General features: G+C 56.0%; 1 protein-coding gene across 1 annotated transcript in view; it reads right to left on the reverse strand.

Annotated features, from left to right (window-relative positions):
* The window catches only part of LOC147092842 (neurexin-2-like), a 1315750-nt gene that overhangs the window by 224431 nt on the left and 1075301 nt on the right, over positions 1–16018 (reverse strand). The window contains exons 9-10 of the mRNA XM_085975700.1: positions 10524–10907; positions 7359–7562 (exon numbers count right to left, since the gene is read on the reverse strand). Coding sequence (XP_085831826.1) covers positions 7359–7562; positions 10524–10907 — 588 coding nt within the window. The remainder of the gene's footprint in view (positions 1–7358; positions 7563–10523; positions 10908–16018) is intronic.

Genomic DNA, 16018 nt, shown 5'->3' on the forward strand with positions numbered 1-16018 from the left:
ATTGGAGGTTCTGTGGGGGGATGGGAGGTTCTGTGGGGGATGGGAGGTTCTGTGGGGGGATGGGAGGTTCTGTGGGGGATGGGAGGTTCTGTGGGGGGATGGAGGTTCTGTGGGGGGATGGGAGGTTCTGGGGGATGGGAGCCTCTGTGGGGGGATGGGAGGTTCTGTGGGGGATGGGAGGTTCTGTGGGGGGATGGGAGGTTCTGTGGGGGATGGGAGGTTCTGTGGGGGGATGGGAGGTTCTGTGGGGGGGATGGGAGGTTCTGGGAGGGATGGGAGGTTCTGTGGGGGGGATGGGAGGTTCTGTGGGGGGATGGGAGGTTCTGTGGGGGGATGGGAGGTTCTGTGGGGGATGGGAGGGTCTGTGGGGGGATGGGAGGTTCTGTGGGGGGGATGGGAGGTTCTGTGGGGGATGGGAGGTTCTGTGGGGGGATGGGAGGTTCTGTGGGGGGATGGGAGGTTCTGTGGGGGGATGGGAGGTTCTGGGGGGATGGGAGGTTCTGTGGGGGGATGGGAGGTTCTGTGGGGGGGATGGGAGGTTCTGTGGGGGATGGGAGGTTCTGTGGGGGGATGGGAGGTTCTGTGGGGGGATGGGAGGTTCTGTGGGGGGGATGGGAGGTTCTGGGGGGATGGGAGGTTCTGTGGGGGGATGGGAGGTTCTGTGGGGGGATGGGAGGTTCTGGGAGGGATGGGAGGTTCTGTGGGGGGGATGGGAGGTTCTGGAGGGATGGGAGGTTCTGTGGGGGGGATGGGAGGTTCTGGGAGGGATGGGAGGTTCTGTGGGGGGATGGGAGGTTCTGTGGGGGGATGGGAGGTTCTGTGGGGGATGGGAGGTTCTGTGGGGGGATGGGAGGTTCTGTGGGGGGGATGGGAGGTTCTGGGAGGGATGGGAGGTTCTGTGGGGGGATGGGAGGTTCTGTGGGGGGGATGGGAGGTTCTGGGAGGGATGGGAGGTTCTGTGGGGGGGATGGGAGGTTCTGTGGGGGATGGGAGGTTCTGTGGGGGATGGGAGGTTCTGTGGGGGGATGGGAGGTTCTGTGGGGGGATGGGAGGTTTTGTGGGGGGGTGGGAGGTTCTGTGGGGGGATGGGAGGTTCTGTGGGGGGATGGGAGGTTCTGTGGGGGATGGGAGGTTTTGTGGGGGATGGGAGGGTCTGTGGGGGGATGGGAGGTTCTGTGGGGGGATGGGAGGCTCTGTGAGGGATGGGAGGTTCTGTGGGGGGGATGGGAGGTTCTGTGGGGGGATGGGAAGTTCTGTGGGGGGATGGGAGGGTCTGTGGGGGATGGGAGGTTCTGTGGGGGGATGGGAGGTTCTGTGGGGGATGGGGGTTCTGTGGGGGGATGGGAGGTTTTGTGGGGGATGGGAGGCTCTGTGGGGGGATGGGAGGTTCTGTGGGAGGGATGGGAGGCTCTGTGGGGGATGGGAGGTTCTGTGGGGGGGTGGGAGGTTCTGGGGGGGATGGGAGGTTCTGTGGGGGGATGGGAGGTTCTGGGGGGATGGGAGGTTCTGTGGGGGGATGGGAGGTTCTGGGGGGATGGGAGGTTCTGTGGGGGGATGGGAGGTTCTGTGGGGGGATGGGAGGTTCTGGGGGGATGGGAGGTTCTGTGGAGGGATGGGAGGTTCTGTGGGGGGATGGGAGGTTCTGTGGGGGGATGGGAGGTTCTGTGGGGGGATGGGAGGTTCTGTGGAGGGATGGGAGGTTCTGTGGGGGATGGGAGGTTCTGTGGGGGGGATGGGAGGTTCTGTGGGGGGATGGGAGGTTCTGTGGGGGATGGAAGCCTCTGTGGGGGGATGGGAGGCTCTGTGGGGGGATGGGAGGTTCTGTGGGGGGGATGGGAGGTTCTGTGGGGGGATGGGAGGTTCTGTGGGGGGATGGGAGGTTCTGTGGGGGGATGGGAGGCTCTGTGGGGGGGTGGGAGGTTCTGTGGGGGGATGGGAGGCTCTGTGGGGGGGTGGGAGGTTCTGTGGGGGGATGGGAGGTTCTGTGGGGGATGGGAGGTTCTGTGGGGGGATGGGAGGCTCTGTGGGGGATGGGAGGTTCTGTGGGGGGATGGGAGGTTCTGTGGGGGATGGGAGGTTCTGTGGGGGGATGGGAGGTTCTGTGGGGGGGTGGGAGGTTCTGTGGGGGGATGGGAGGCTCTGTGGGGGGATGGGAGGCTCTGTGGGGGGATGGGAGGCTCTGTGGGAGGGATGGGAGGTTCTGTGGAGGGATGGGAGGTTCTGTGGGGGGATGGGAGGTTCTGTGGGGGGATGGGAGGTTCTGTGGGGGGATGGGAGGCTCTGTGGGGGGATGGGAGGTTCTGTGGGGGGATGGGAGGTTCTGTGGGGGGATGGGAGGTTCTGTGGGGGGGATGGGAGGTTCTGGGAGGGATGGGAGGTTCTGTGGGGGGATGGGAGGCTCTGTGGGGGGATGGGAGGTTCTGTGGGGGGATGGGAGGTTCTGGGAGGGATGGGAGGTTCTGTGGGGGGATGGGAGGTTCTGTGGGGGGGATGGGAGGTTCTGTGGGGGATGGGAGGTTCTGTGGGGGGGATGGGAGGTTCTGTGGGGGGGATGGGAGGTTCTGTGGGGGGATAGGAGGCTCTGTGGGGGGATGGGAGGTTCTGTGGGGGGATGGGAGGTTCTGTGGGGGGATGGGAGGTTCTGTGGGGGGGATGGGAGGTTCTGTGGGGGATGGGAGGTTCTGTGGGGGGGATGGGAGGTTCTGTGGGGGGATGGGAGGTTCTGTGGGGGATGGGAGGTTCTGTGGGGGGGTGGGAGGTTCTGTGGGGGGATGGGAGGTTCTGTGGGGGGGTGGGAGTTCTGTGGGGGGATGGGAGGTTCTGTGGGGGGATGGGAGGTTCTGTGGGGGGGATGGGAGGTTCTGTGGGGGGATGGGAGGTTCTGTGGGGGGGATGGGAGGTTCTGTGGGGGGATGGAGGTTCTGTGGGGGGATGGGAGGTTCTGTGGGGGGGATGGGAGGTTCTGTGGGGGGATGGGAGGTTCTGTGGGGGGATGGGGGGTTCTGTGGGGGGATGGGAGGTTCTGTGGGGGGATGGGAGGTTCTGTGGGGGGGATGGGAGGTTCTGTGGGGGGATGGGAGGTTCTGTGGGGGGATGGGAGGTTCTGTGGGGGGATGGGAGGTTCTGTGGGGGGATGGGGGGTTCTGTGGGGGGATGGGGGGTTCTGTGGGGGGATGGGAGGTTCTGTGGGGGGATGGGAGGTTCTGTGGGGGGGATGGGAGGTTCTGTGGGGGGATGGGAGGTTCTGTGGGGGGGATGGGAGGTTCTGTGGGGGGATGGGAGGTTCTGTGGGGGGATGGGAGCCTCTGTGGGGGGATGGGAGGTTCTGTGGGGGATGGGAGGGTCTGTGGGGGATGGGAGGGTCTGTGGGGGGATGGGAGGTTCTGTGGGGGGATGGGAGGTTCTGTGGGGGATGGGAGGTTCTGTGGGGGGATGGGAGGTTCTTTGGGGGATGGGAGGGTCTGTGGGGGGATGGGAGGTTCTGTGGGGGGATGGGAGGTTCTGTGGGGGGATGGGAGGTTCTGTGGGGGATGGGAGGGTCTGTGGGGGGATGGGAGGTTCTGTGGGGGGATGGGAGGTTCTGTGGGGGGATGGGAGGGTCTGTGGGGGATGGGAGGTTCTGTGGGGGGATGGGAGGTTCTGTGGGGGGATGGGAGGTTCTGTGGGGGATGGGAGGTTCTGTGGGGGATGGGAGGTTCTTTGGGGGATGGGAGGGTCTGTGGGGGGGATGGGAGGTTCTGTGGGGGGATGGGAGGTTCTGTGGGGGGATGGGAGGTTCTGTGGGGGATGGGAGGGTCTGTGGGGGATGGGAGGTTCTGTGGGGGGATGGGAGGTTCTGTGGGGGGATGGGAGGGTCTGTGGGGGGATGGGAGGTTCTGTGGGGGGATGGGAGGTTCTGTGGGGGGGATGGGAGGCTCTGTGGGGGGATGGGAGGGTCTGTGGGGGGGATGGGAGGTTCTGTGGGGGGGATGGGAGGCTCTGTGGGGGGATGGGAGGCTCTGTGGGGGGATGGGAGGTTCTGTGGGGGGATGGGAGGTTCTGTGGGGGGATGGGAGGTTCTGTGGGGGATGGGAGGTTCTGTGGGGGGATGGGAGGTTCTGTGGGGGGGATGGGAGGTTCTGTGGGGGATGGGAGGTTCTGTGGGGGGGATGGGAGGTTCTGTGGGGGGATGGGAGGGTCTGTGGGGGGATGGGAGGTTCTGTGGGGGGGATGGGAGGTTCTGTGGGGGATGGGGGATTCTGTGGGGGGGATGGGAAGTTCTGTGGGGGATGGGGGATTCTGTGGGGGATGGGAGGCTCTGTGGGACGATCGGAGGCTCTGTGGGGGGAGGCTCGGAGGCTTCGGGGCGGTGACCGATCACAGAGAGGGTGGGTGAGGCAGGGGCGCCTGATCCAGGAGGTAAGTCTGAAGACACTCAGCCCCTGGATCCAGCAGTCCTCGCCTTCCTTTATCTGTCGGGTTCCCCATGGCCCACGAAACCCGACCAGCCGGAGGTAAATTTGGAATGGCGAATCGCAATGAGGCACGGCAGCCTCATTATAACATTTAAATGGGCGACCCGCCTCCTGGGAGCGGGTTGGTCGTCCGCCCCACATCCTGCCTCCGTTAAAGCCGAAGTGGGCGGGATGGGGGTTGGGATTCAGTTGTTTAACACTTTAACCTCCCGCCCGACCCAAACCCACCTCCAGGGAGCAAATCAGCTGTCCCTTTAAATTCGATCCATCAGCTGTATTCCTTTTCTTTTTAATTCATTCCCGGGATGTGGGCGTCGCTGGCAAGGCCCAGCATTTATTGCCCATTCCTAGTTGCCCCTTGAGAAGATGGTGGTGAGCCGCCTTCTTGAACCGCTGCAGTCCGTGTGGTGAAGGTGCTCCCACAGTGCTGTTAGGGAGGGAGTTCCAGGATTTTGACCCAACGACGATGAAGGAACGGCCGATATATTTCCAAGTCAGGATGGTGTGTGACTTGGAGGGGAACTTGTAGGTGGTGGTGTTCCCATGCGCCTGCTGCCCTTGTCCTTCTAGGTGGAAGAGGTCGCGGGTTTGGGAGGTGCTGCCGAAGAAGCCTTGGCAAGTTGCTGCAGTGCATCTTGTAGATGGTACACACTGCAGCCACGGTGCGCCGGTGGTGGAGGGAGTGAATGTTTAAGGTGGTGGACGGGGGGCCAATCAAACGGGCTGCTGTGTCCTGGATGGCTTCGAACTTCTTGCTAAGTGCCATGTTCCTCTTGCACTTGAAGATTTTCAGCGACTGATTTGCTCACAGCAACCGAACGTGGCGTGTGAAAACACCCAATGTCACTGTGCCAACATAACACTGGTTACAGCGCGGACACTGCCTCCTGGCACGATGACATATGTGGCATGCTCTACATCAGTTCTGCCCTCCGAATTCATACCCCCAGTTCTACGCTTGCCCCATTCCCTATTGCAATTCCAATGTCCCCAGTTCTGTGTCCCCTTTATCCCCACTTCTGTGTCTATCCTTTCCTTTCCAAAACTAATTGTCCTTATTTTCCATTCTGTGCCTATCCAATTCCCAACTAGACTGCTTCCTGGGATGGGGGAGGATTGTCCTATGAGGAGAGATTGAGGAGACTAGGCCTGTACTCCCTGGAATTTAGAAGAATGAGAGGTGATCTCATTGAAACGTATAAGATTCTTACAGGGCTTGACAGGGTAGATGCAGGGAGGATGTTACCCCCTGGCTGGAGAGTCTAGAACCAGGGGTCACAGTCTCAGGATAAGGGGTCGGCCATTTTGGACTGAGATGAGGAGGAATTTCTTCACTCAGAGGGTGGCGAATCTTTGGAATTCTCTACCCCAGAGGGCTGTGGAGGCTCAGTCGTTGAGTATATTTGAGACTGAGAGCGATAGATTTTGGGATATTGAGGGAACCAAGGGATACGGGGATAGTGCAGGAAGGTGGAGATGAGGTCGATGATCAGCCATGACCATTCTGAATGCGGAGCCGGCTCGCGGGGCCGAATGGCCGACTCCTGTTCCTAATTTGCTATGTTCGTACGTTCTCACCCCTGCTGCTTTTCCAGCCTCGGGTTTTTTAATTTCAGAAAGAGGCGGCCACTTTTATTTTTTTGCTCCCGTCCCTAGGCAACGGTCGTACTCGGGCGAGGGTGAAATGTTCCGTTTCCACGAGCAAGGTCAGTGCCAATGCAAAGCCGAGGACGAGCTGCATCGCTCTCTCTCAGCTCAGTGCGAATCGCAAAAGGCGGGGGGGCGGGGGGAGAAGAGAAAAAAAAAAGCCCGCAAAAAACATTTATGTCCTTAATCAATAATACGCTCGAACGTTTTGTTATGCTAACGAGGAGTTAATGCTGTAATTTTAGAGCTGGACGCGAGGAAGCTCGCACACTGCTAGCTTTGTCTCTGATAGATGATGCCTCTTTATCACTCGGGAGACTGGCACTGGCCGTTACCATGGAAACGAGTCATGCCTCCTTGCCGCTACGTGCTTATATTGAAATAATAAAACAGGTTGAAAGGGATAAAAAAAAAACAACGAGTGGGTTTATTGGGGAACGGAAGCTGAAGCGGAAGGCAAAAAGCAGGTCAACTTAGAATGGAGACGATGGATGGGAAAGTCAGAAAAAACAAGCGGTCAAAAGATGGGACAGAGAAATACGTCTGTAAGATGTTAACAAGGCACCAGTGCAAGATCTACCCATTCAGACGCCTCCAGAGTGCAGAGGTCAGATCCAATCTGTCAAGAGTTTCCACCCCCACCTCCCGCCCTCCGCCGTTCTCCCTCCCGTGTTGGCTTGGGCGGTGCTGCCTGCTGGTTTTTTTTTTGGGGGGCTCCTTGCCCCCCGCCTTTGGTCATCCCTGGCGTGTGAACCGAGGCGTTGTCCGCCCGCTGACCGTCGAACCGCGGGGCCTGGCTTGCTCTCGCTGGACCGCGCACCAGGAGCAGAAACCAGCCATCTCACCAGCCCGAGGGGACATGGAGACCAATGGTACTGCCACCGGGGCCCAGATCAGATAACCAAGCCCAGGCTGGGGGGTGGGTGGGGGGGATGTTCCGCCTCCAGTTTTGAAGAAGGGTTTCGACCCGAAACGTCAACTCAAATTGCCTGACCTGCTGAGTTTTTCCAGCATTTTCTGTTGTTTTTTCGGATTTCCAGCATCTGCAGTACTTTGCTATCGTACTAATGTGGAGCCCGTCCTCCCGATAACTAGAGTTTTTTTTTTGACACAACTCTCCCGACTCATTTTTGCGTCTGAATGTCCGATTCTTGCACTGAGATGCCCCGCGTTGTAAGCAACTGAACTCTACTTGTACCAAACGAAAAAACCAAATTTCCAATCAATTGATGCCAGACAGTTGAAAGAGAGGGTTACCTAAGTTGACAGTGAGCTTAACCCGTCCTCCATCCAGCTCGAGCCTCAAGGTGTCCGCTGAGTCCTTGGATGTTGTCGCCATCAGTAAGCCGTATGCTCGCTGTGACATAAACCGCAAGGATATGTCCTCCGCCTCCGTGTGCATGACAGCCGGCATCATAATTTTCATGTACATGCTTCCATCGTAGCTCAGGACTGTCCCTTCTAAAAACCAACAGAGAGTAAGAAAGAAAGACTTGCATTCATGTAGCGCCTTTCACCACCTCCGGACGTCCCAAAGCGCTTTACAGCCAATGAAGTACTTTTTGAAGTGCGGTCACTATTGTAATGTAAGACAACGCGGCCTCCAATTTGCGCACAGCAAGCTAACGTTAATAGAAACAGAAAATTAGGAGCAGGAGGAGGCCATTCGGCCCCTCGATCCCGCTCCGCCATTTAATGAGATCATGGCTGATCATCCAAATTCAGTACCCTGTCCCTGCCTTCTCCCCATATTCCTTGATCCCTTTAGCCTCAAGAAATACATCCAACTCCTTCTTGAATATATTTAATGAATTGGCTTCAACTGCCCTGTGTGGCAGAGAATTCCACAGGTTCACCACTCTCTGGGTGAAGAAATTCCTCCTCATCTCAGTCCTAAATGGCCGACCCCTTATCCTTAGACTGTGACCCCTGGTTCTGGACTCCCCCTGACGTCAGTCAACAATGGAACACAGACACACTGGCGTCAGCCAGTTCTTAAAGGGGAGGGTTGATTTTGCTCTCCATCCACATCCTGCTCATTGCAGCCTTGAATCTCGGCCTGCAGAGACCGTCCATCAAATCTGCTGGAAAGAACAAAGGAGAGACCCAGGGAAAGAGCTCAGAGTTCAGCCCCCATAGTCTCTTCTAAATCGATGCAAGGAAGGTCAAATCAAAATGAACCTGCAAAGTGCTGCTCAGTCCCCAAAACTCCTTCACACAGCGTTCAATCTCTCCAAAAGTCTCTCTCTCTCTCAGAATGTGTGGTTCAAAAATATCGCTGACAAAAAAGGGCAGGAAGCTGTCGCCTTTAAATAGCGCTCCCCCAGTCCCTTCCCAACTGTGAAACGTTCCCCTCTACCTGTCGTTGCTAGCAGCAGGCGGTAAGACAGGGGGCGCCACTCAATATCCGGTCCGGGGCGTTGCACGCTCGACTGACATCACGATCAGCGGATGCAGGAGATCGTGGCGGTAGTGTTTAGCGCCGCCTCAAATCGTCTGGTCAATTTCGCGAGCGGCGCAAACAACGCCGTGCCCGGGCGCTAACAGGAGGGGCAAAGCAACCGAATTTTTCCCCCTTGCAGCCTGCAGAATCTGTGCTGGAAATGGACGGAGCAACAGCTTCTGCCTGAGGAAAGTGATCGTCTGTCAGGAGGGAGCTTTTACTGTACATTTTGAGGCTGTCCAGTAATCAGCTGGAGCAATGGCCACTGAACTCCCGCCTCAGGTTGACAGACGTGCTTCCCGAGCAGCGTGGTTGCCGTGGCCACGCGGCTAAATTTAAAAAGTAAGTTTAAGAGAAAGCCTGTTAAGGGTCTGACAACTAGATGTCAATCATCTCAATCGGGTCGCTCGCCGCTGCCGGTCGGGTCGGTTCCGCGATGGCAGACGCGCCCGGGGAAAAGCGTGCGGGGGCGGAAAATTACGTCCTAGGATTCTGAGGGAGCTTGGCAGGGTAGATGCTGTGAGGTTGTTTCCCCTGGCTGGAGAGCCTAGAACTAGACACTCTATCGACCCTATCAGTTCCCCTTAATATCTTCCAAACTTTCATCAAATCGCCCCTTAACCTTCTAAATTCCAGGGTCTACAACCCTCGCTCCTTCTGGGACAGTACCACAGTGGGTGGAGCGTTGAACTCACTGACTCGCCAAGCTTACTTTTCTTTCTCCAATTAAATATTGGGAAGACCGAAGCCGTTGTTTTCGGTCCCTGCCACAAACTCTGTTCCCTAGGCCACCGACTCCATCCCTCTCCCTAACATCTGTCTGAGGCTGAACCACACTGTTCACAACCTTGGTGCCATAATGAGCTTCCAACCACATATCCACAGCATAACTAAGACCACCTCCGTAACATCGCCCGTCTCCGTCCTTGCCTCAGCTCATCCGCTGCTGAAACCCTCATCCATGCCTTTGTTACCTCTAGACTTGACTATACCAACGCACTCCTAGCCGGCCTCCCACATTCCACCCTCCGTAAACTTGAGATCATCCAAAACTCTGCTGCCCCCGTGTCCTAACTCGCACCGAGTCCCGTTCACCCATCACCCCCTGTGCTCACTGCCCCCGTGTCCTAACTCGCACCGAGTCCCGTTCACCCATCACCCCCTGTGCTCACTGCCCCGTGTCCTAACTCGCACCGAGTCCCGTTCACCCATCACCCCCTGTGCTCACTGCCCCGTGTCCTAACTCGCACCGAGTCCCGTTCACCCATCACCCCCTGTGCTCGCTGCCCCGTGTCCTAACTCGCACCGAGTCCCGTTCACCCATCACCCCCTGTGCTCACTGCCCCATGTCCTAACTCGCACCGAGTCCCGTTCACCCATCACCCCCTGTGCTCGCTGCCCCGTGTCCTAACTCGCCCCAAGTCCTGTTCACCCATCACCCCCTGTGCTCACTGCCCCGTGTCCTAACTCGCACCAAGTCCCGTTCGCCCATCACCCCCTGTGCTCGCTGACCTACATTGGCTCCCGGTCCGGCAACGCCTCGATTTTAAAATTCTCATCCTTGTTTTCAAATCCCTCCGTGGCCCTCGCCTCCCTCCCTATCTCTGTAACCTCCTCCAGCCCCACAACCCCCCAAGATCTCTGCGCTCCTCTAATTCTAGCCTCTTGCGCATCCCCCGATTTTAATCGCTCCACCATTGGCGGCCATGCCTTCAGCTGCCTGGGGCCTGAGCTCTGGAATTCCCTCCCTAAACCTCTCCGCCTCTCTCTCCTCCTTTAAGACGCCCCTTAAAACCTACCTCTTTGACAAAGCTTTTGGTCACCTGCCCTAATATCTCCTTATGTGGCTCGGTGTCAAATTTTGTCTGATAATCGTTCCTGTGAAGCGCTTTGGGACGTTTTACTGCATTAAAGGAGCTATATAAATACAAGTTGATCAGCTGGGCGCTCTCGGCTCACGGTCGGACTCGATCACCTACCTGTCTCACAGTTCTTCCCGAAGTAGCCGGTGCCGCTGCAGTCGCAGATGTAGCGGTTCCAGCCCTCGCGGCAGTGGCCGCCATTGTGGCACGGGCTCATGCCGCACTGCTTGAGGGTCTCCCGGGAGCAGAAGCCGCTGACCCCGCCCGTGTTCTGGAGCTCGGCCAGGCGCCGCACGTCCCGGCTCTGGCCGTCGATGAAGAGGTCCCGCACGCAGCCCACGTAGCCGTAGTTGAGGAAGGCCGTCCACAGCTCGGGCGGCGGCAGCAGCTCCAACCGGTTGTCGGGCAGCCCGCCCAGATACATGTCGCTGTCCAGGTCCAGGATCTCGCTCTCGCCGTTGGCCACGAAGGGGAAGTGGCGGCTGTTGACGGATATCGAGCCTGCGGAGAGGAGGAACAGGAGAACGGACTAAAGCCCCTCAGATACACTCGTAGCGACAGACTTACATTTCTCCGGGGCCTTTCACCACCTCAGGGCGTCCCAAAGCGCTTCACAGCCAATGAAGTACTTTCTGAAGTGTGGTCACTGTTGTAATTTGCGCACAGCATGATCCCAGAAACAGCACCGTGATAATGACTGGTGACATGAATCAGACATTCATGAAAGAAAGACTTATGAAATAATACTGAGCGGTCTACGGGTGGCGCTGTCCAGGGAGAGTATAAATACTCGGGCACGGGCCCAGCTTGCGCAGGACATTCTTAACAGGAACTAGTGAAGGACACAACTAGACCTCCATGTTGTAAAACAGTTGATTAAAGCTTTGTTTAACGCTTACACCAAGTGCCTAGTAGTTTTCTTACATCAACCGGATCATTTGTTTTTTTAGTGATGTTGGTTGAGGGATAAATATTGACCTATGACACCGGGGAGAACTCACCCTGCTCTTCTTCCAATAGTGGGATCTTTTACATCCACCTGAGAGAGCAGATGGGGCCTAGAGTCATAGGCCTAGAAATTCAGTTGCTTGCGCCACCAGTTTGCGCCCAAAGAGGCCACTCAGAGGCTTTAGCGCCACTGGCCACACCTACCGCGATATTTAGCGGGGTGCTAATGGCGGCGTTAGCCTGTAGCGCTGCGCCGCCACCGATGACATCATCGGTGTGCGCAGTGCCCCGCTACCGCCCCGAGCGCCATATTAGGTCGCCGCCGCCTCCTCCGCGCCGGCCGCAAACAGCGACCGGTACACAGGGGCCAACCTGTGGCGGTAGTGGGGCGAGTTAAGGTGGAGGTGCGGCCGGCCGGTTTTTCGGCGGCCGGCTGCCAGCACCTCCGTCCCCGGCCTCCTACACCGCCCCCCCCGTGGCATTGCCGGCTGTTTCCCGAGAGCCCGGCACTTCTCCTTGGTGCCGGGCTCATTTGCCGGCACTCGCGAGCAGGGATCGCGCTGTTGCAGGCACCTCCCCCTTAACAGTGGGAGGAAGGCCTGCAGTACCGCAGCCTGCCGTGCCGCAGCGGGTGGCGCTGCGGCACTTTGCGCGCTGAAATTCAGTTTCAGCGCCCCAAGCGGGGCGCCTAAAGCCTTGTTTAGCGGCCGGCTTCCATTTGGGGCACTGAAACTGAATATCCCGATGGCGCAAGTGGCTCCGCGCGCAGCGGTAATTCCGGCGCCCAGGCGAGCTTGGCGCCCCAAACTGAATTTTTAGCCCATAGAGTCATAGAGTTATACAGCGCAGAAAGTGGCCCTTCGGCCTATCGTGTCTGCGCCGGCCATCAAGCCCTGTCTATTCTAATCCCATTTTCCAGCACTTGGTCCGTAGCCTTGTATGCTATGGCGTTTCAAGTGCTCATCCAAATGCTTCTTGAATGTTGTGAGGGTTCCTGCCTCTACCACCCTTTCAGGCAGTGAGTTCCAGATTCCAACCACCCTCTGGGTGAAAAAGTTTTTCCTCAAATCCTCTCTAAACCTCCTGCCCCTTACCTTGAAACTATGCCCCCTGGTTATTGACCCCTCTACTAAGGGGAAAAGTTCCTTTCTATCTACCCTATCTATGCCCCTCATAATTTTGTATACCTCAATCAGGTCCCTCCCTCAGCCTTCTCTGCTCTAAGGAAAACATCCCCAGCCTGTCCAGTCTCTCTTCATAGCTGAAGCGCTCCAGCCCAGGTAACATCCTGGTGAATCTCCTCTGCACCCTCTCCAATGCAATCACATCCTTCCTATAGTGTGGCGACCAGAACTGCACACAGTATTCCAGCTGTGGCCTAGCTAGCATTTTGTACAGCTCCATCATAACCTCCCTGCTCTTATGGCCTGGGTTTAACATCCGAAAGATGCTGTACTGGCACCCTCCCACAGCTGGTCGTGCAGGTGGGCACAGGGCAACACGGGACTCTTGCTCCTTTACAGCTGTCACCACAATGAGTAGGCAAGAAGGTGGCAGAGGGCGGGCGACATATGAAATTATCCACTTTGATATAGGAATAGAAAAGCAGAATATTTTTTTAACAGGTGAGAGACGAGCAAATGTTGGCATGCAGAGAGGTTTGGGTGTAGGGACATAGGAAAAGGAGGAGGCCATTCAGCCCCTCGAGCCTGTTCCCCCATTCAATGAGATCATGGCTGATCTGCGACCGAACTCCATCCACCCGCCTTTGGCCCACATCCCTTAATACCCTTCGGTTAACAAAAAGCTATCAATCTCAGATTTAAAATTACAATGGGTGGGTTGGGGGCAGGTGTTGAGGTAAAAAACTTTAAATTCTCAAAGCCGAACCCTACCTGCCCACTTCTGGTTTTAATGGGGGCGGGTCGGGTGGGTGGGCGGGCGAACAATCCGCTCCCAGGAGGTGGGTCGCTCAGTAAAAGCTTTTAAGGAGGCTGCCTGCCTTCGTTTTAGCAGCATTTTTATTTCTGACGCGCGGAAGCCAGGTTTCCCAGGCCTCGGGAAACCCGGCAAGTAAAAGGAGGCGCGGATTGGTGCTGGGGCCTCAACTATTTACAATCTACATTAATGACTTGGATGAAGGGAACGAGTGTACTGTAGCCAATTTTGCGGATGATACAAAGATGGGCGGGAAAGCAAGATAGGTGGGAAAGCAAGTTGTGCAGAGGACTCAAAGAATCTGCAAAGGGATATAGAAAGGCTGAGTGAGTGGGGCAAACATTTGGCAGATGGAGTATAATGTGGGAAAGTGCGAGGTTATCCACTTTGGCAGAAAAAATAAAAAAGCAAATTATTATTTAAATGGAGAGAGATTACAAAATGCTACAGTTCAGAGGGACCTGGGGGTCCTTGTGTATGAAACACAAAAAGTTAGCATGCAGGTACAGCAAGTAATCAAAAAGGCAAATGGAATGTTGTTCTTTATTGTAAGGGGATGGAGTATAAAAGCAGGGAAGTCCTGCTACAACTGTACAGGGTATCGGTGAGACCACACCTGGAGTACTGCGTACAGTTTTGGTCTCCTTATTTAAGGAAGGATATACTTGCATTGGAGGCAGTTCAGAGACGATTCACAAGGTTAATTCCAGAGATGAGTGAGTTCACTTATGAGGAAAGGTTGAGCAGGTTGGGCCTATACTCATTGGAATTTAGAAGAATGAGAGGTGATCTTATTGAAACATATCAGATACTGAGGGGGCCTCGACAAGGTAGATGCAGAGAGGATGTTTCCCCTCGTGGGGAAATCTAGAACTCGGGGGGCACAGTTTCAGAATAAAGGGTCGCCCTTTTAGAACTGAGATGAGGAGGAATTTCTTCTCTCAGAGGGTCGTAAATCTGTGGAATTCTCTGCCCCAGAGAGCCGTGGAGGCTGGGTCATTAAATACATTTAAGGTGGAGATAGACAGATTTTTGCAAGATAAGGGAGTGAAGGGTTATGGGGAGCGGGCAGGGAAGTGGCTTTGAGCCCGAGATCAGCCATGATCTTATTGAATGGCGGAGCAGGCTCGAGGGGCCGAGTGGCCTATTCCTGCTCCTATTTCTTAGGTTCTTATGTAGAAGGGCTGAATCCGTGAGGTGCGTGCCTTTACAGCGCTGCTTGTGAGCCAGGAGGAGCTGGAATGTTTCGCCTCCAGACCCAACAAGCTTAGCCCTACGCGATCGGAGCCCCGTGATGTCTGAATCACCCCCCCTCCCACCACCCCCCGATCTCCTAATGACCTCACATCCGCTCCCCGGCTGCTTTCCCGCCCGACACGCAGTTACCCCGTCAACCAGGCTGGCCGTCGGGCGGGAAACCTGTTGGAAAAATTTCAAAAGAGGTCCTGCGGTCAATTGCGGCAGCAGCTGTGTCCGAAAACCCTCAGCCGCCTCCAGACAGAGTAAATATCGGGACCATAATGATCCACTGGAAGCAATGACAGTGTCCATTTCTCAGCAGATCGAAGTGATAACACCTCACCTTGTCCTAGTTACTTGATACGACAGCAGAAACGGTTTGTGATCCTGACGTTCAGGAACTCCCACTTGAACTCCAGGTGAAACAGCGATTTACTTGTACTTCTTGCAATCTAGTATTCTGTATTCGCTGCTCACGATGCGGTCTCCTCGACATTGGGGAGACCAAACGCAGATTGGGCGACCGCTTTGCGGAACACCTCCGTTCAGTCCGTAAGGGTGACCCCGAGCTTCCGGTCGCCTGTCATTTTAATTCACCGCTTCACTCCCACTCTGGTCTCTCTGTCCTCGGCCTATTGCACTGTTCCAATGAAGCTCAACGTAAGCTCGAGGAACAGCACCTCATCTTTCGATTGGGCACTTTACAGCCTGCCGGACTCAACATTGAGTTCAACAATTTCAGATAATAATCCCTGCCCCCATTTTTCATGCAGTATGATTTTGCCATTCCCATTTGCAACATTTTCACAGCATGTTCTTTCAATTCCTTCCTCCCCCTCTAAACCCGCCCCACCCCCCGTCTCTGCATCTGCTTAATATCTTGTTACATTTCCAGCTTTTTCCAGTTCTGATGAAGGGTCCCAGACCTGAAACGTTAACCCTGTTTCTCTCTCCACGGATGTTGCCTGGCCTGCCGAGTATTTCCAGCATTTTCTGTTGTTATTTCAGATTTCCAGCATTGCAGTATTTTGCTATTATATCCCACTTGAACTCCGTTGATTGACAGGCCCACTAACACAGGATCAGACTGACTGACAATCCTTCGAATCCAGGATTCCACTGACGATCCTTCTAATCCTGGATCGCATTGACTTAGAGTCCATAGAGCCGTAGAGTTATACAGCACAGAAAGAGGCCCTTCGGCCCATCGTGTCCGCGCCGGCCATCAAGCCCTGTCCATTCTAATCCCATTTTCCAGCACTTGGTCCGTAGCCTTGTATGCTATGGCATTTCAAGTGCTCATCCAAATACTTCTTGAATGTTGTGAGGGTTCCGGCCTCTACCACCCTTTCAGGCAGTGAGTTCCAGATTCCAACCACCCTCTGGGTGAAAAAGGTTTTCCTCAAATCCCCTCTAAACCTCCTGCCCCTTACCTTGAAACTATGCCCCCTGGTTATTGACCCCTCTACTAAGGGGAAAAGTTCCTT

This window comes from Somniosus microcephalus, unplaced genomic scaffold (assembly GCF_052327205.1).
Source record: "Somniosus microcephalus isolate GS21.2 unplaced genomic scaffold, FLI_Smic_1.0 unresolved_chr2, whole genome shotgun sequence".
In the NCBI taxonomy this organism is placed as follows: domain Eukaryota; kingdom Metazoa; phylum Chordata; class Chondrichthyes; order Squaliformes; family Somniosidae; genus Somniosus; species Somniosus microcephalus.